This window comes from Boleophthalmus pectinirostris, unplaced genomic scaffold (assembly GCF_026225935.1).
Source record: "Boleophthalmus pectinirostris isolate CB_2022bp ecotype Guang Dong unplaced genomic scaffold, ASM2622593v1 HiC_scaffold_6, whole genome shotgun sequence".
NCBI classification, from domain to species: domain Eukaryota; kingdom Metazoa; phylum Chordata; class Actinopteri; order Gobiiformes; family Gobiidae; genus Boleophthalmus; species Boleophthalmus pectinirostris.
The window spans coordinates 19,619,177-19,640,254 of record NW_026571447.1 but is presented as its reverse complement, the minus strand read 5'-3'; the positions used below and the strand labels follow the sequence as shown (position 1 = coordinate 19,640,254).

Genomic DNA, 21,078 nt, shown 5'->3' with positions numbered 1-21,078 from the left:
AGGATAATCCGGAGGCAGGAGGAAGGAAAACAGGAGGAGGGGGAGCGGAACTGCCAGCATCATCGGAGCGCTACATATCTGAGGCTGGCCCACTGTAAATCACACAGTAAGACGCTACTCGATGAAATTAGAGGGAATATTGATGGATTGTTAGCGTAGAATATTTTATTTGTCACCAGGATATACTTACAATTACAAAGCCTTATGGGAAAAGACACTTACGCTTATTCCCTAAACGCATTTGAACTGAACCAGCTCCGGTATTGTTATGCAATTCACATAAATGTGCCTGGAAGTGCGTTGAAAGTGGGCTACTCCATATTCAACCAACCTCTTTTCTTGCTGGTGCTATCTGTGTGTGTGTTATCTTTGAAGACAGCTGGGATTACGGAGGCTCGTTTTGGTCTTGGGGGGGTAGGACCAGATCGGACTCTTGACTGACCGTCGGGCTTGGACTCAGCCGAGAGAAGATGTCGGGTCAAACGCTGACGGACCGCATCGCCGCGGCGCAGTACACCCTCACCGGGTCTGAGGTGTGCAAGGCGGTGTGTAAAGCCACGACACACGAACAGACCCCCCCAAAGAAGAAGCACCTGGAATGTGAGTAACCTGCCATCTGTCTATTTGCTTACTGACAAGCCCCTTTCCTTTCACATACCACCAGGCCACACTGTATTGATGCTGTATCTTCCATGTAGGCTTCTTTGCTCAGCTTGACCAAGTTCACACGCACACGTCAACTGCACGTTTTTATCCAGACGTTCACAAACCACTAAACAAAGATTATGTAATTACACCAGTCAGTTCTCTTATCTCACTGTGATGCAAATGATGCCATAAAATCCCACAGCATTCTCAGGCCCGTCTGTCCCATGCTGCTGCTGATGGCCATGTATTATTGATAGCACTGGTAAAAGTAGGGTTAGTGCCAACCTGCTGAACAAGATACAAACACATTTCACATCAGCAATATGTTAATATTTTGGGTAAAAAATATATATATATATGAAGAGATATTCTGTAAATAAGGTAAATCAAAACTGACAACACTAGGCCTGTTCACAGTAGGCTATGAGACAACACTCTTGATATGTGCCTGGCACATATTTAATTCAGGTCATTGTTAGGGTTAAGGTTTAATCAGTATCAGCACATTGCCTAGAATCATCATATTTCCTGAACATACATGACTAGATTAGTCTAGAACTGCTAATAGATTTTTCACAGTGATGAACTTTGCTATTGACTGTCTATTGACTGAATCTTATACCTTGTTTCGATTGTCTAGTGTCTACTCACACAGCTGACTTAAGAAGTGATAATGAAGTAGGTTTAAAGAACTGCTGAAAGAACAAAATATTTGTAATAGTTTTGTCTTTCTAAAAATGAAACAGTTGCTGGAAAAATGTGTGGGTTGTTTGCAAATTGCAAGAATTGGCCAGCGACTTTAATTTTACATCACCATTAGAGTGCACTAAAGCTGATAAAGTTAAATGCATTGGAAGTGTCCATTCACTTATTGTCATAATAACACTGAATGATGGAGTGGGTAGACCATGACTTAACAAAATAGTTTGCCAAAAGTCTGAGTCAGTAGTTTTCAGTATCATTGAAGCTTTTTACTGAAGTGACACTGCCACATCACATCTGAAATGAAAAGGAGCTATGTGTAATAGGCTGGTCTCTTTTGTGGCTTTAAAATACTGTGTTATGGAGAGCTCCCACATCAGATAACTATTAAATGGTCTGCTGCACTGCAGAACTTGTTCTGTTGAGATAGAAGCAGAAACAGGCTCTTCATGCTGTGATAAATTGACTGAATCAAGGAATATATTATTTGAACATGAAAGGTCCTAGAAATACTGTACTCGACTGAGCACTTGATGATGGGGGATAGTGAGCATCATATAGCGTAGTCTATGAAGGAGTGAAATGCAATGTCAGAGTACTAATACAACCAACAAAGCAGAGTGCTTTCACTCTGTTTTGGATTTGATACTTGATACTATAGATGTCTTGTGATGTTAGTGTGGATAACTGGGTTATAATCCATATATAAACACCTTCAACTCCTGGAATAGACAGGCAAGGCTGCCATTTTAATGCTGAAAAGCTAGTAATTAAAATAAATAATGACACATCAGGCAGGAATATATTGTATTTATTTTCTTACTCAATTTCCACTTGGTAGGTTCAACAGCCAACTCAATAGGGTGCATGATTTTGCCTGTATTTTTATCTATGGGTGTTAGTTGCTCTTGGCAGAGCTCCAGCACAAAGGCTGGAATGGCATATTGAATGGAGAGTGCTCCTGTTCAGAGCAGGGTGGGATTGAGGAGGTGCAGCTGTGAGTCAGCTCCCTGCCTGGGTACCACTTCTCAAGGCACGAATACTTCAGACAAAGCAAGCTATCACAACGCAGATCAGAAGAGACTGGCACAAATCGTAAATGGTTTTATTGCTCACCATCGTCTAAATAATATCTGACTGCAGACATCTGTGACTTCTTTTCACTTATGTATCTACAATAGCAGACAAATACTATTCAACATCTGTGAGTTATCTTCATCTTAGCTGTCTTATTCAGCTCCTCAGTTACAGGCAACACATTAAAAATCAACCTTTGCACCATTTATCCTCTCAAGTGCCTCATGGGTCAGGTAAGCTCAACAGTCAAAGCCCACCATAGTAAATCCAATACATTTTTACCATATACTTTCCAAACATAGAATATTAAAAGTTTAAAGTTATGATAGAGGCTAACCAGCTATGTTGTAACTAACGTCAATAATGCAGATGTTTTCAGTCCAAGTGCATTTAATTTAAAAACTGTGTGAAATGTTTGAATTATTTTGTGGCTGATAATGTTTCATTTACAGATTTTACAGCAATTATATTTTGTGTACTTACTTCTACTTCTGTATATTGTATATATTGGCAACATAATGCCAGTGTAATGATTACACTTTTTTCTCACATAAAACCATTTGATGCAGACTCTTATTGCATTGGTTACTTACATTTCTTCGAGAGAAATACAGCAGCTTATAGCCTGTGATCAAGTGAATAGCTGTTTTTGTGCAACACAGTGCAGTGTTATACACAAGGCCATTTTGTTGTTGTTGTTTTTTTTCTAACCCAAAGCGACCACAATGAGCAATGAAGCTTTCTGCCTTCGAACTGTGAGGGCTACACTTGAAAGCAGGATTTTAGGTTTTTTTTAGTGTCTGCCTAAAGCTTGAATGGTACATGCAGGCATGACAGATACCAAGTGTAACAAGGTCTTACTTTGGCTAAATGATGATGACTGTATCTCTAGACACAACTCTCCTAATAGCACTTCACCTAAAGATATTGTTTTACTTTAGACTTGAGACATTGTTGATTCTCTTTTAATAAGCTTGAATAATACTGGAAGTTATATTCTGCTGCACTCTACTCTGAATTCCCTCCAAATCCTTGTTTTCAGAAAAATCTGCCTGGTAGTTGCGCAGGAAAAACAGTCACCAGCTCCTCTCATGTTGCTAAATCTGTCTTTTCCAATTAACAGCTGTTTTCACACTAGTGTCATTGTACTTCGCTCCAAATGATGCAAGATACAGCCCTTTAATATCATGTACCACCAAGGCAAATACAGTCTTTCTAAATCAAGTTCAATCCTTATTAAACTAAAACTCAAGCAGACAACGAAATATAGAATTAAACCTATTAAACCTTCTTATTTACCCTCTCAAAGTTGTATTTGGAGTGATTCGTACATGTTTGAGCAATCTCTAATCGCTTATTTTCAACACACCATATTACATTCAACTCCTGTTTTCACTGCCACCAGCATATACCCATTACTCTGTATATACAGTCCCTGACAAAAGTCTTGTCGCTTATCCATTTTGTAGAAACAAAAGCTTATAACTTGACTTTAAATTAATCGATTGGTTTTAGAAATGTCTCATATGAAAGCTAAAATCCTTCCAAATTATGCTCAATATACTAAAATAAATTTGCTTCACTGAAAAAAGATTGATCATTTAATGAACACAGAAAGGTCAGATTTTGGCAAGACAAAAGTCTTGTTGCCTTGTCATATGATGCACCCAATCCTAGATTACAGTCTCACCTGTGATCAGTTACTGATCAATCAATTAGTGGGTGTGTATAAAAAGAACTCCAGCACATCAGACCTTCACATCAACTGCAACTTGACCTCTGACAACATGTCTAAGATCCATCCTGAGACCAAAGCATTAATTATCAAGAGGTTGAAGACCAGATCCACTGCTGAGGTGGCTGACACCTTCAATGTGTCTCAGCGTCAAGTACAAAGAGTAAGAAAAAGATCTGAAATGACTGGAGATGTTTTTGACAAGCCCAGGTCCGGCAGACCCCGCAAGACAACTGCTCGGGAGGACCGTTTGTTGATTCGAAAATCCAAGGCCAGCCCCTTTTCCACTGCAGCAGAGCTCCACCAGGCCTGGTCACCTCAAGTCCCTGTGTCAACCAGAACAGTTTGTAGAATTCTGTCTGGAAATGGCCTCCATGGTCGAATCAGTGCACAGAAACCAGCACTAAACAAAAGGCAATTAAAAAACGTGTGGCATTTGCCAAGGCCCACAGCCTGCTAAAAGGATGGACACTGGAAAAGTGGCAGAAGGTGGATTTCTCAGATGAATCCTCAGTTGAATTACATCACAGCTGCCACAAATATTGCAGGAGACCTACCGGAGCCCGCATGGATCCAAGATTCACCCAAAAAACAGTTAAGTTTGGTGGCGGAAAAATCATGGCCTGGGGTTCCATCCAGTATGGGGGTGTGCGAGACATTTGCAGGGTGGAAGGCAATATCAATAGCCTAAAATATCAAGACATATTAGCTACCTCTTACATTCCCAACCATAAAAGGGGTCAAATTTTGCAGCAGGATGGTGCTCCATCGCATAATTCTATCTCAACATCAAAGTTTCTCAAGGCGAAGAAGATCAAGGTGCTCCAGGACTGGCCAGCCCAGTCACCAGACATGAACATCATTGAGCATGTCTGGGGTAGAATGAAAGAGGAATCATGGAAGGCAAAACCAAAGAATCTTGATGAACTCTGGGAGGCATGTAAGACGCTTTCTTTGCTATTCCTGATGACTTCATCAACAAATTGTATGAATCATTGTGGAACCACATGGATACAGTCCTTCAAGCTCATGGAGTCATACAAGATATTAAATATGGATCTCACAGCACCACTACTTAATTCACTGACGTTATGCAACATATTTTTGTATTTGAAGTAAATTATTTGTTCAATTTTCTGTAGGCGACAAAACTTTTGTCTTGCCAAAATCTGACCTTTCTGTGTTCATTAAATGATCAATCTTTTTTCAGTGAAGCAAATTTATTTTAGTTTATTTAGCATAATTTGGGAGGGTTTTAGCTTTCATATGAGACATTTCTAAAACCAATCGATTAATTTAAAGTCAAGTTATGAGCTTTTGTTTCTACAAAATGGATAAGCGACAAGACTTTTGTCAGGGACTGTACTTTGTTCTTCAATTTCAGTAACTTAATCTGATGGTGATGCACATAGAATTTGGCAGTGTTACATAGCCATTTTAGTACAAATAAAAAAAAAAGATGCTACTTGCTAGTATGATCTGCTGCTATACATCAGTAGTGCCAATAGTTACCTGCCTATTAAGTTGTGTTAAATAAATATTGCTATTTAACATGTGCAAATTATAACATAATGATCCATGGGTGTCATCAATTCTAACTATATAGTGGACACAATACACCTTCTTTAATCGAACTTTATTAGCACTATCAAAGGCTAAACTAGGACTAAATCGTTTGTTTTAGTTTGTGTTTGTGTGTCATTTTATTTATTTATTTATTTAATAATTTTTTTTTTTTCTTTTTTCATAGTGTCGTCTTGGGAAGGAAGATGTTCTTTTTCACCCTGTCTTTTAAAATTCCTGTTTAAAAAAAAAAAAGCTCCTCTTAAATCCCTGATTATATCTCTTTATAGATGTCTTGTATATCATATTGAGTAATAATAAGCCTGCAACATAGTTTAATAGATAACAACACAATACTACCAAAGGTTCTACTTACTGTACCAATAGAACTCAATTGGTTCATGAGTACTGAGTAGCAAATTGGATATGCTGTGTTTTCCCAGTCGGTGCAGTGCTTGTGTATGGATGAGTTGCAATACACAGATAAAGAGAAGTAGGACGGTAGTATGAGAGGCCTCACAATGGGTTTTCTATAGCCTTGTCTCTCATGTCTAACCGTGTGGGTGCATGGCTATCATAGCAACAGTATGTGTCCAGATTAATGAGCAGGATCCAAAGTCGAGGCCCACATAAACCCCCAACTACACTATTATCTCTCCAAGATCTGAACATCGAATGACCTCCTCCAGACCACCCACTCCTGTCACTAAATCTCAGACTAGAAGGGGCTTTAGAGGGCACTCCAGCCTTGAACCTGATCATTGGGGTCTCAGTATTATGCCACTACAGTTTGAATGACTTATTACGCTAGAGAATATATCTCTGGGCCTGGGTTTATCATACAGTTGCCTGGGTGTGCTTTCAAGTGGATTCTTTCAAGTGTATTTATAAAGACAATACATTCAGTACAATATAATTTAATTTACTAATAGTGTTCATTAAGGGCCCATATTAGGCAAGGTAAGTTTATTTGTATAGCACAATTTGTACACAAAGTAATTCAAAGTGCTTTACAGAATAAGAAATACATTAAAATCATAATAAAAACAAATCAAAACATAAATAATCATAAAGATAAAAATTAAAAAAGAGAGATATAAATTAGAGAGAGGAGTGCAGAATGAAAATCTTTCAGTCATATGCACAGTTAAACAGAAATGTTTTTGAGCCTGGATTTAAACAACATCAAAGAAGAGGCCTGTCTCACATGTTCAGGAAGACTATATTAGGCTATTTTCTAATCTGTGTTATATGTGTTATATATGTCTCATTAAAACCTTACATAGAAATGTATTTCTCGTTTCATTCTCATGTGTTTTAACACAGAAACCCTACATATTTAGGCTTCTTTCAAACTGAGTTGAGCTTGTGTTGTCATGTGGCAATACAAGATGTACTCCACTGTGTTTTTAAACTCCATACACCTTCATTAGAAGTATTTGAATTTCAGCCCTGGAACTGACCAGACTAATAATGCTGGATTACTCAAACATGTGTGGATGAACATGCGTGGTATGTTTTTAATTAGGTAACAATATTGTAACATGAATTAAAGCTCACAAGAATATTTTTTTTTTGTGTGTGGGACCTTTGAAGACCACTTTGTTTTTTAGAGAAACACAGTGTCAAGTTCAGCCTGATTGATTGATCAACTGCAATGATGCAATACTCAATATAATATCAAGCTATTCAGCTGTATAGAAACCAGAAACCAGTTTTACGACAGGGGTTGGATGGACATTTGAAAGCAAAAATAAAATGAGCTGTACCTAAAGATTCAATGGGAAAAATTAAAGGGTATTGCGTTTTGTTGCAGTTTTGTGAGCATCAGTTATCTGCCATTGGATTTGAGCAGCGGATAGAGGAAGGACAATTAAAGTCATTAGAGAGAAATGGATCGATTTGCACAGCAGGGAAAGCAGATCTGATCTTGGTGATGCATGACCGGTTGGTTTGATCAGCAATAATTAAACTGTAGATTTGTTTTGTTCTTTTTGCTGAAGGTAGCGTTTGTACATTGCAACATAAAAAATTGGTCACATAAAATCCACGATATCTAAATGAGCATGTATCCTCTTTCACCACCAGCTGCATTGTGCTGGCTGTCTGCCTGTTCCTCCATGCCTCCACAGTGTCTGCATCCCAATAGCTTCCTTTTTGTTTGGCTGCCACACCACATTGGCACTGGTACGCTATGCTATGCTGGGTAGCATTGCATTGTGGGTAATTTTTCTCTCCCCCCTGTATGTAGCTGGAGGCTGGTGGGAGCTATAAATAAACCCCACGCTTTCACTATCCATTCACGTGTGCCTCTGAACGCAAGCATCACTCATCACCAGGCAGCATGGCTTGTTCTGCAACAAAATCAACAGCAAGTCTAGTCCTGGTCAACTTCTGGTTCAGTTCTTGATTGATGATTTTGTCCTACTTTTGCCCTTGTCCATACATTGTTTTGGCTAGTTAAGGTTCAGCCCTGGTGTAGTCTCGACAGCCCATACAGATAAAACACTTTTTTCCCCAGTCAGACCATTGCATATTGCTGTCGTGTTCTTAGGCAAGACACATCTCTCACTTTGTCTAGTTACCTGGTCAGCCATAACCACATGCACATTCCAGAGGGTGTGATTGACAGGCAGATTAACCAATCAGAGAGATGCATTTTGTTTGTGTCAAAAACAAATATGGCTGTTACAACATAAAGGACATAAAAACAGAGCTGATTTTTCCAGAATCAACTGTCAAGAAAAGTTAAACATTTTGTTCAGAATGTTATGAGAATTTTTGAGAGGAGATGTCTGCCACATTTGAGAGACATGTGCTACAAATTAGTGACTGTGTTTGGACCATCTCAAGTCAGGACAGAGGATTTTCTTGCTATACTGTCTAGTTCCAGACTCTCCTGGACTGAGACGAATGTGGTGTGTGCATGAGTTGTTGGTGTTGTTGGTGGTCGTAGGGGAACCTGTGACTCACCTGCAGCTCACTTGGTGTTGAGTTAACAAATAATAAAAATATTTTGACCAAAAAGTACTATATAAATTTAGATCATTAATGATATTATTATTCCAAGGAGCTATCAACAATATCATACACTATCTCAAGACAAAACATGTAGCCTGCAGTTGCACATAGGAGTACTTTACAGGGGAAAGTCATTTTATTCCAAATTACGGATGTAATCACCCATGGAACATTGCAGAGCCTGTACACCCACCCTCTATAAGATAAGCCTCATCAGAGCACTGCTGTTGGAGCTGATTTCCAAATAATTTTACACTTTCCTTACGATTTGTTCAAGTATAAAAGCTTGTTACCATAGAAACCACCTTGGCATGTCCCCAGTGTGTGTAAAATCCATCCATGAAAGAGAGGGTCCTAGGAGACTGATGCTTGGTTTACAGGCAGTGTAGTGTAGGTATGTTGTGGGTTGGCAGCAGTTGTACTCACTCACAAAATATCAGTTACATTTATTGATGCAAAGCACTATGGGAAACCAGACTCCAGTGCTCCTTGTATTATATTTGATGACATCTGAGTGGGAATGAGACCACAGTCTTCTGAAAAGATAGATCAGAGTTGTCGGTTAGATTGTACTGTGGGCAGGCCTGTGCAATTTGGGTAAAATATTAATTTTCATTTGGGATTAATTTAGCAATTTACACTACAAATTCTGTACTGTAAGTCCAAAAGCATAACTTTGGAAAGAGAATTATGAACTGCTAAAGTAATACAAGAATAGTATTTGGACGTCTGACTACTACTTAAGTTTCAACAGGTTTAACAAGATGTATTATGTAGACTTTTTTTTTTTTCACCTACCCTCAATCTGAGCCTACTTTTCAGTAATTTGGAAAAATAATGATCTATTATCTACATAGTTTAATACTGCCAGAGAAAAAGTGTTAAAATTAAGGTAAAAAGACACATCTCCTCTTTCTATTTCCATTTTTTGCTGTGAACTTTTTGTAGTTGTATAATTATCTAATAATATTCCCAACTATCAAATCTGTTTCTGTAAAATTATAGGTCCATAGTTTGCATTGTATTAGCTTGATTGCATTACTTTGAACTCGGATTGTAGCTGCAGATAAGTAGCATTTGTGCATCAGTGTAGATAATGTAGCTCTGTGAAACTAGGGCTGTAATCCTGGTGCCTGTAATGACCTTGTGTAACTGCAACAACCCTCCCTGGGCATGTTCTGTGCCTCCCCATGCTAAAACACCAAAGCACCTTTTTGAAGTCTGTGAAAATTTGCCTCGAATAAGTCTTTATTATTGTTTTTATTAAATTGGTTTAAATAAGATTCTGCACTTTGCGTTTCTGGTGCTTGCTGTCCCTGTCACAGTAATCACGGGCTAATGGCTGTGCAGCTGGAGACAATTACCCCAGAGATCAGTACTACCAGCTCTTTGAGTTCTACCCAGTGAAGTGTACAGCCATGTGCCCCTTGAACTATTCACGTTATTATAGCGATATAATTTACTAAATACAATGACATGAAATACTTTACTAGTAACCTTTTTTTTAATTTTATTTCTAACACATTTATACACCTGTCTTATGATTTTCAATTTACCCATCAAAACAAATAAAATCAGACTGAGCTAAATTAGCTACTCATCATTTTATAGTCATTGATTCATAGTTTCATTAAATTACATCATGGATTAATTGAGACTGCCTGACTGCTGGTGTCCTAGTTTGGATTGCACCCTCTGAGTTGTGCAGTGTTTGATAATATTGTACAACAGTAACATTAATTTGTACTCCTGTCTAAATCCCTGCTTGAAGGACATGTTGATCAGTGTAACATATCACAGCATGCTAGACTTGACTCTTCACCTCCCACTATCACTCTCCCCTCTTGTTTTCACACACACTCGTGAATAATTAAGATCTGAGCAGAGGAAAGACGGTGAGTCAGAAGCTCCTGCTGAAACCCTGTTCAGCATCGAAAACACCTCTCCCAGCAGAGCACTTTTCTCTTTTCCTCTCTGCAGGCCAGTCACGACGTACAATAACATAGGAGCTTCAGTGCTTCAAGGAACATTGAGAGCAAAATTTACACTTTAATTTACATAAAAATAAGGGAACCCCTGTGAATGTAGAACTACTTGCACCAGTATACATTTTGCTAGGGACCTAGATCTTTACTATAAAACAACTACTGACTAATGGCTGTTGTTATTCCATCATCTTTCCAGTGTAACGATTATTTTCAAATGTGGGTAATACTCAGTACTCAATTTAGAACAGTGACCAATGTACTGTATCTATGGACATGTAATAATGGACTCTGGATTACGTAGCATAAATTTTCCAAATGAGGAATGGCAGAGTGAAGGAGTGACAGACAGACAGAGAAATCAAAAGCGTGGGCTGGAGAGGCAGCTGCTGAGTCATGAAGCCTTCAGGGATTATTCACTCATGTGTTTGGGATCACTACTGAGGAAGTGTAGTGTTACTGCATGATCAAAGTGTTGCATTAGGGAGCAAGCATATCAAAGCATATTGTGTTTCTCTTATTAATTATTAGGTTATACTTCTTATTAAGTAAAGTAATGATGCCAGAAACAATTAATAAGTCCCAGGCCTGGATATACTGGGACGAGTTAAGCATATCCTATCCCCTTGAGAGAAAATCTTAATGGGCCCATATTACACTATTCTCTGGTCTATGTTACAATGTTATTTCCACATCAAAAACATACGGTGAGTTGTGTTTTGTTTTATTCATACCTGTTTAACATGCATCCAACTACTCCAGTGTTGTGCGTTTAATAAGGTAACATTATAATATGGCTTAAAGATCACAAAAGTACATTTTGTGTAATATAGGACATTTAAATCAGTATAGCAGAGTAGTGTAGGGTACAGTACCCTACAATGACATAAAACGTTGTTCTAATAAAACGAATGTCATATAAAGCAGACCTATTTATACTTGCAGCCCAGAGGTGAGATATGGCCCATGAAACAGTCTGGCAGTAAGCATGCAGGTGCTTACTTGGCAATATTAATAAATCACTTGTTTATAAATGTCACATCTGCTTTCCTCTGCCTATTCTGCTGAATACCATTTTAAAGTGATTCTAGTGATTCTAGTCAGATTGTCTCCCTTTCATGTCCAACATGCACCTTCTTATCTCATCCATCACTCTGGCTCAAGATATGGCCCCAGGTTTTACTGTTTGACAATCTCTCATTGCCCAGTCAATACATATCTTTCCTCCTGCAATCACGATAGTGCCTGGGGGAGCAATCATGCCAGAACCTCACTTTTGTGACGTATTTGATCTTCTCTATGGTGGTATTTTTGCATATTTTTCTACATTTCTTGTTTGAGTTAAAAATTACTAGGAAAATAAGTTAAGTGGGGAAGGATTCTGTTTGGTGATTCTTAAGCCAGATTCTTAAGAGTTTGTATTGTAATTTTTGAGTGGAAGATGTGTATATATATATATATATATATATATATATATATATATATATATATATATATATATATATATATATATATATATATATATGCATGTATGTATGTATGTATATATACTGTGGGGAAAGATTATTTTTCTCTGTATTGAAGAAGAGCTTTATTCCAGTCTCATTGTCTAGTAGTTGAGCTCAGTAACACTAAGTTAATGAAAATGCATGGTGGTCATTATTGTGCTAGTAGTCATTTGATCATGCAATTGACCAGTTTACTGTGGTTAAACTGTTTTCTTTACCTCTAATGATGCATAATTTCAAAGCTGAATTGTTTTAACAGATTAAAAAGTCTAAAATTGCATAAACTCACTGCATTGTTGAATGCTGACATGATTGCATTGTGGGTGAGAATCCTGGCTTGTCTCCTACATGTTGTTTAATAAAGCCATAAAGAAATATTGGTGAAAAATGTGAAATTGTATGTTTAGTGCTTTAACATTTTGCTCTCTTAAGTGTAATTATTTAGTGTTAGCTCGAGCAAGTAATTATTTTTTGCTGGTACAGGTCTTACATCTTGCTAAATGCATAAACCTTCATACAACACTACAGAGAACAAGCCAGACACCACCTTTTGACTTTGTCCTTCATCTCTGCAAAATGTTGTTGTTTTTTTCATAAAAGCACACCCTGTACCTGCTCCTCACCATGTACCTCTCTACTTGTCATAAAAACCACACGTGTCTCTTTGTAATTCCCAGATCTGATCCAGGCCACCCAGGAGACCAATGTGAACGTGCCCCAGATGGCGGACACTCTGATGGAAAGGGCCGGGAACGCCAGCTGGGTGGTGGTGTTCAAAGCCCTCATCACCACACACCACCTCATGGTCCATGGCAACGAGGTAAGCCTCTCTACCAAATCAATACAAACAACAAGGGGTGGAAACTATGCTTTAAGTACATACAAGTAGAGATACATCTATATATCGATATATCGATATATTTGTATCAGCTATCAGCCTTAAATCTCCAGCATAGACCGATCTTTTTTTTTTTTTATCAATCTGCTGGACACAAAGCTTTATATACTTCATACATAAAGATAGATGTACAACATGTGACTATACAGCACTTTTATAGGTTTGTGATTTAAAAAAAAAAAAAAAGGGTGCTTGGATGAAGTTCCTACATTTTATTTCAGCTACATAATTTGGGGAAAATGGTCCAACATATTAGCTCAAAAATAAAGACTGCTGTTGGCATAAATTGCTACTCATAAATGTTAGGTTGATCTAACATTAGCCTTATAATCATACTGCCTACCTGAATTTAAAAATTATTTTTATTTTTATTTTTTTTACCACTATACTGACTAGTGGTATTAGTAATGCCACCTAAATTTCAGTAACTACTCCAAATTACAAATACTGTATAGGCCATCACTACAGTTGCTCTTCCTACTACCAGTATGACCTCCTGTACTACTACCTGAGCTATAACATCAGCCTGCCCAGGGACTACAGATGGAAATTAGCACTAGTACAGCAACCTGGTACAATGCATCTCTCCTGTTAAGGTTAATGTATACTACTTACTTACTTATAATGTATTACTGCTTATACCACTATAAGTGTTTTTTCTGTCACAGAAAAAAATCCCAACTATTTTTCATAATTTGTTATTTACTACTACTGTAACACTTTCCAATTTTGGCACTTTTGGTGATTCAGATAGTTTGAAAATTTAACTTTTTTGTGCAGTGTGTAGCAGATTGGACAAAGGCATGAATTTTCTGAGTGATCAAATATGTTTTTTAAAAAAATGTTAAATTTCTCATGTAGCTAAGAGCTCTAAAATAGGTCTTTCAACACTTTTCTAAGACACATTTTACTTTAAAGGTGCACTATGTAACTTTTTAATTGGTCTTCCGTCCCCTGCCTGTTTCTATGGATATGTTAATGCTCTTCCTGGAATGTTCGACAGCATGGCATTAAACAGGTCTACCTTACACTTATGGCTCGAAAAACAACCATTCTGATTGTGAGCAGGGGTTGCCTCTCCACCGATCTGACCTGTAAATTGGTCTGGCTTGGTCTCAGTGAAGATAGAAAGGTTTAATGCCATACTGTGAAACATTCAAAAAAAAGCATAACATCTCCACGAATAAAAGCTTTGACAAACCCTGCACCAGTTGCACAATGCACCTCTACGACAGCTAGAAAAGTAGTCTTCGAACTGTGTTTCCTGGTACTTTCCTCCCAATTCATTTGTGTAAAATTTTTGTTCAGCCAAAATACAATACCCAGGTGCTTATTTATTACTACAATTAATTACTCTAATACTGGAAACTAATAAATTAAGCTCCACCTTAGTTTTGAGCATTTCTCTTTGAGTTATCCCAGTGGCATGTATGTCACAGAGATTCTAATATCATGGTAATTTCCCTAAGAGCCTCTGAATGAAACAGCAGATGCCCGGCTAAAGGGCAAGTGACCCTATGTTCCAGTGAGAGCCAGAAGGGTTGTGGTCATTTACTGATAAGACTAATTAGCATTCATTCAGCCAAAGTGATGAATGGATTGCATGATTGTTTCTGCTTGTTCTTCTTGAAAACTGCTACCCAAGCTTTTAGTGCCTTGTTGTGGCTCCCTTGTGTTTTGTGTCATAGGCTTCTACACCGCACATGAAATGATAATTGTTCATGTTTAATATATAAAACAGTCTGCCATATCTTCTTCAGTGCTTCTCAGGGACCTTATTTGTCAATGTCATATTACCTCATGCCCCCACATGCTACTGCAGCATTGCTCATTTATTATACTATCATTTTTAATTGCAAATGGGACTGTGGTATGCCATTTTAATTCAGTATATTTGTGGTCAAGAATGCATGGCAAGATTTTTGTTCTGCAGGGAAATTGAGGTTCTGTTTGTGCCTAATTAGATCATCAATTTTGTGCTATGAATATTTTCAGTTTTGTAGTTTTCATTTGGAATCTAACTTGATGGCACTATCAGAATGCAAACTAACCAGAACCAGACAAGGCATACAGGGGTTACTACAAAGGATACACTGATCCAATAGAGGTAACAGCTACATAACGCATCTGACTCAGCTTGTCATATTTTATTTTTGTGTAAAGGAATTAAATGCAGTCTCTGCTCTGATATCGGTTAATGTCAGGTATCTGCAGATACTTAAATCCATAGTACTGGAATTGGAACTGAAAAAGCTGGAACGGTGCATCCGTGGTTACTTACTTCTACTTATATTACTACTTTCACTATGACTACTGTGTTAATACTTTCTTGCTGTAACTGAAACTACCACCTACACTGGGGCAGTTATCCATCTGCTTATTTCCTGTGAATGTTGGTTGATCTGCCTGTCTGTTATTGACCAATGACTGTTTCCCTGTGTGATTTCCTAAATTAATGTTGATTAAATCAATTTTAATAAGCCCTGCAATTGGATGGATGTCATTGTCATTTTGGGCTGTAAAAATGTATTGAATTGCTGCTAATCACTAAAACACATTTGCATCTTCCAATATAGTCATTTTAAAATCAGATACTAATTGATACTTAAACTAGTATTGAAACTAGATACTCATTGAGCATGTATCAATAATGTCACATTTACAGGACAGAAATGAGCTTTCCCTAATTGCCTTTAGACTGAGCTGTATCAGAACAAGTGTAAGACCATATAGACTAGTATACCCCCGTGGACCACTGTGGAATATGCCTGAATGAGGGTTTACACAGATATAACACCACATGGTAATATACTAGAAAGTACTATTATGTTTTACATTGCTAGGTGGAGAACTTTGGAAACTGACTTATTTAACTTTAAATTGAACTTGAAGCTGAACTTGAATTTGAATTTGAACTTGTATTGTATTGTATTATGTAACGTTGAAAATCACATTCAGTTGTCTAAAGAAAGTGTTACTATCATCATGGTATCAGAATAATAGTAGTATGAATAGGGCTCTGTGCATATCTTTAAGTCTGTGTTCTCTTGCAGAAATTTCTACAGTTCCTAGCATCTAGAAACACACTTTTCAACCTCAGCAACTTCCTGGACAAAACTGGTTCCCACGGTACGCAGTATTTGCTTCTGTACTGGCAGTTTTGTGTTTTGTTTAACAATCCAACATACAACACTCAAGTAAGCATGATTGTTATGTAACCCTCATACTTGAGCTTTCTTAATTCTTCGTACCATTAATTAAACTAATCTACATAAACAAAGTGTCTCCCACGGTGGTAAAGAACTGTTAGATGGCTTGCTGTCATAGGCATTTTGCACAATGGCAACAGATGTATTCAACAAAATAAAAATGTTGTTTTTGTGCCTTTGTGTCTTCTCCTTCTCCAGGCTATGACATGTCCACATTTATCAGACGCTACAGTCGCTACCTGAACGAGAAAGCCTTCGCTTACCGACAGATGTCTTTTGACTTTGGCAGAGTCAAGAAAGGGTTTGTGTCCAATTGTTTCATATGTATATTTAGTGTATAGGGCTGCAGTAAAAGATTCTTATTATTATTAGCAATGCAATGTTCAGGCTAAAATAACTGAAGGTGCATATGAGTTTCAAAGGACTGCAAAGACAGTATTCAGTATTTACAACCTACAAAATCAAAAAAAGATCTGAACAAATTGTTTGCATGTTACATAAAACACATGCATGTGGGTAGGGCATATTGTAGCCATGGGGTAATTTACTCTCATAAACAAAAGATCATACATGCATAGTGTACATTAAATTGGAAGTGTGGGTGAAGTGTCTTGCCCAAGGACACAATGGCACCTTGCCATGTGCTCTTGCCATTGAGCCACCGTTGCCCTTGTTTTTGAGTGTTAAAAAATTGTATTAAGGTATATGCAGTTGTAGTGCCCATTTGAAGCTGCCATTGGGACAGTGCAGAGCTTTCCTGTACTGTCTGAGTGTGGTCGTGAATACAGAGTGGTGATTACTCATGCTCAGGAGTGGGCTGAGCTGCTGCTGCTGCATCTGTAAACTCTGTGTGGTATATTATATATATATGTGTGTGTATATATATATATATATATATATATATATATATATATATATATATATACACACACACACACACACACACACACACACATATATATATATATATATATATATATATATATATATATATATATATATATATATATATATATATATATATATATATATATATGTATATATATATATATATGTATATATGTATTTTTGTCTCTATCCATTATCAGAATTAACTGAATCTTGTTGGTCATTAAACTCTTGAGCGATGCTATACTATATTTTGCAGATTATTTCTTACATTTCTGTTTTTCTCATTTTTCTTAGTGCTGAAGGTGTAATGAGGACCATGCCAGTAGAAAAGTTACTACGAGGAATGAACATTTTGCAAGGCCAGATCGATGCTCTTCTGGACTTTGATGTAGGTGACATTCTTCCTAATGATTTCTGAGCACCTTAGTAACATTTGTGTACACACAGTAGCTATTTTATGGTGTTTGTGTTAAAAACATAAGGGGCACACCAGCCTTTTCTGTTCTGATACCAATGTCAATATCAGCTGAGATGAAAAATAGGATTTATTTTCTTTAAACACAAATGCCACATCGTCCAATGAGGTTCATTTCGTCTTCCGATAATTTATGTTATTAGGTTCTTTTTTCAGACCAAGGATTGGTCTTGGTCTGAAAAAAATATCTAATGACAAACAAATGGCGCATGGTTAAATATTACCCAAATTTTTATTGTTATTTGCCATTTAAAGTAACTACAGAACAGCTTTGAAAAAAGTTCACTAATTCTGTGTTGGGCCAGAATCAACCTGTAAATTGTCTTATTACACCAATTTATAGATCAGAAATTAACTGATTTAAACTGAACAAATATTTGCTCCATGAACATTTTTGGTGCAGATATCTGATACAAGTATTGTTTCAGTTTATCTCTAAAAATCATTAGATTAACCCCTAGACTGCTGGACTATTTTTGCTATCCGCCAACACTGTAGATAAATGTCTGTAATATTTAGCTCACTTCTATTACCGGATATCTGTTATTCTAAATATATTACCATTACAACACACAAGGCATCTGACTGTGAATTTCCTTGTGTCACTTCCAAGATTAGGACACATATTTTTGCAGGATATGAATGGTTAATATTGTCACATTATGTTGCTGATGTGTGGATCACTCAAAGTTTTCATGTTAAATAATGTTATGCTTTTATGCGGTTTTGTTTTCCTCAGGTTCAATCGAAGGACCTAAACCATTGTGTGCTAAATGCGTGCTTTCTACTTCTTTTTAAAGATCTGATAAAGTTGTATGCTTGTTACAATGATGGTATAATAAACCTATTAGGTAAAAACCTTTGTAAATGTTTTGATTGCTGTAAACAATACAAGCAAATAATAATGCTGAGAATATTCTTCAGAAAAGTTTTTCCAGATGAAGAGAAGCCAATGTAAAGACGGTCTGGAAATCTACAAGAGATTTTTAACACGAATGACTCGAGTTTCTGAGTTCTTCAAAATTGCAGAGGTAAAGCAACAAGGATACTGTCATGTTGTCACATGTAGTCATCAGCTATTCATAATTGTGAATTTCTTTTTCTTTTTATTGTAGCAAGTGGGAATAGACAAAAACGACATACCTGAACTCACTCAGGTAACTGCTGACTCTACTCTTTTTGGCGCTATTTTATTAGTATATCACTAACAAAGCATGTGTTACGTTATTGTATATTTTTGTAAATGTGTGGCATGTATTTCAGTGATACATGTTCTAATGCAGACTCTCTCAAACAGTCTGGGAGTGCCAGGACTAAACTAGACCTAATTTCATGTAAACACGACTAGATCTCTGCTAAATGCGACCAAAACTACTAGTACAATTAAAGATGGATGCAACATGTCCTTAATTAGCTATTTCTTTAATAGAAATATCACGTATGTTATACAATTTCTCTCTGGCCCTCTAGTGGCACCTGCCCCACAGTTTGAGAATCACTGCTCTTTGTGTTTTTACTGATATTAAAGGTCTATCCCCTCAACAAACTCTAATTTTGATGAACGACCCCTCTTGTTCAAAACCCACGCCTTTATTTCTGTTTTCGTTTCCAGAGATGCAGATTGATCATTGAGGCTGAGAGTGTGAGTAGTGCTAGCTTTATGGAGCAGGGAAGGTCAGCATTTAGTCTGAGACTGAGTGCACTGGTTTGAAGTACGCTGCACTGTGAGCCCATAGAAAGCCAGACAGACATAACATGTGGTCTGGAGGAGTGCAATGAAGTGACTGGAAAGGGCCAATAGATAGAGCTGTGATATGCTGAGCCATGCTTCTGACCAGGGCCTGCGTCCGCTTTTAAGAGCAAAGCATAGGTTAAGGTCAACCTTGTGCATTAAGGTGCAGAGGTTCCAGACAGCCATGTTTTCACATTTAGTGCATTTTGCTTTATGTTCAACCAAGTGGAAAGCTGCTGCACTTGCTGTTTGCAGGATTACAATAATAACATTTGCACTAGCTGCCTGACAAGCATGTTAAACCATGTTTGCACTTATATGGTCATGTTTAAAAGAAGAGCTGATACAAAATGCATGCTAGCCAAGGACCAGAGTTTAATGGGATATATATATATAATTCAGCAATACATACAGATCTTTATGTCATTTACTACAGTTGTGATGAGTAGAGTTGCAGCGCAAGCAAATGTATAGAAAACATGTTCAGTATCCAGTTTTAAGGCTGTTTCCAAAAAGAATTTTGAGAATGAGGTCTTACCTTAATGTGATTACATTTTAAATTTAATAGGAGGTAAATAAGTTATTCTTTTCACAATGAAAGCACAATTTTGCATTATTTTTGGTGGACAGTGTTTAGATTGTGGTTTGACGTCTAAGAGTCAACCAACAGCAGGTAACAGAGCTGTTTCTCTTTTGAAGTATGATTATAGATAGAGTGTGACAGTTTCTCTCTGATGATGAATGCCCTCTCAGGCCATTCAGCACCATGCTTGTCTTTGCCTCAGGACATTGAGTAAATGGAGTGGGAATGTATTAGAAACTTCTCTTTGATTAACAAGGGATATTGTTAACTCTATTGTTCCAGCATGGGAAATATGGTGCTTTTTGTATTTAGGCATGATTGCATGCTTTCCATATTTTGTTCCGATGCATTGGTCAGATATGTACAGTATATTTCTCTTGTTCTCAGACAAAATAGTTGGGCAGTATTTATAGGGTTTAATATATTGAAATAGCATCATCCATTTTTCTGAATAGAGTAAAAGAAGAAGGTTGCATCAAGACTACATCGGAAGCAGACAGTTTGTTGTGGCAACCTTCAAAGGATAAGACTTCTGTCATTGCAGTCAAAGCTGAAACTTCTCACTGACCTGATAATTTTGTGGGTTCAGAGACTATAGCCTATTATTCTAGTATTCTGCTATGTCCTCTTAGACCACAGCTGACTGTGTCTGAGATGCAGTGATAACAGTCCTCCTCTGTAACCTCTCTGTGTCATTGTACAGGCCCCAGAGAGTCTACTGGAGTCCCTCGAGACACACCTCAACACACTGGAAGGGAAGAAGCCGTAAGTAATAAGAGTTCATAGTCAGTGAGCAATCAATAAATACTGTAAAGTGAAAATCAATTGAATGAATGATACTGAAATTATTATGCAAGGGATTTTTATTGATTTAATAGACCATTGAGAAATAAAAATACTCAAATTATTCAATTAAATTTACCAAATTAAACTAATTAACAGAACTGTTCACATTTATGTATGTGTATTGCACTGAATTGGTAAATCTCTAGTTGTGCATTTTTTCTTTCAAGATAAAATAATTAGTCAGAAGCTGAAGTATATTTTATAG

General features: G+C 37.2%; 1 protein-coding gene across 1 annotated transcript; it reads left to right on the top strand.

Annotated features, from left to right (window-relative positions):
• Positions 1 to 50: 50 nt before the first annotated feature.
• Positions 51 to 20,796, top strand: LOC129411775 (clathrin coat assembly protein AP180-like). Its single transcript, XM_055163706.1, has 10 exons — positions 51 to 106; positions 419 to 600; positions 12,917 to 13,059; positions 16,191 to 16,266; positions 16,545 to 16,647; positions 17,532 to 17,625; positions 18,452 to 18,563; positions 18,637 to 18,743; positions 18,828 to 18,869; positions 20,731 to 20,796. Exons 2-10 carry the CDS (start codon positions 471 to 473, stop codon positions 20,794 to 20,796), a joined length of 873 nt encoding a protein of 290 aa, XP_055019681.1. The 5' UTR covers positions 51 to 106; positions 419 to 470.
• Positions 20,797 to 21,078: the final 282 nt, after the last annotated feature.

Bases quoted from the DNA above. Each gene is read 5' to 3' on its own strand.
- LOC129411775 (XM_055163706.1), top strand. From the start codon at position 471: ATGTCGGGTCAAACGCTGACGGACCGCATCGCCGCGGCGCAGTACACC. The intron at 13,060-16,190 runs GTAAGCCTCTCT...GTTCTCTTGCAG, and splicing joins TCATGGTCCATGGCAACGAG to AAATTTCTACAGTTCCTAGC. The intron at 16,648-17,531 runs GTTTGTGTCCAA...CATTTTTCTTAG, and splicing joins TTTGGCAGAGTCAAGAAAGG to TGCTGAAGGTGTAATGAGGA.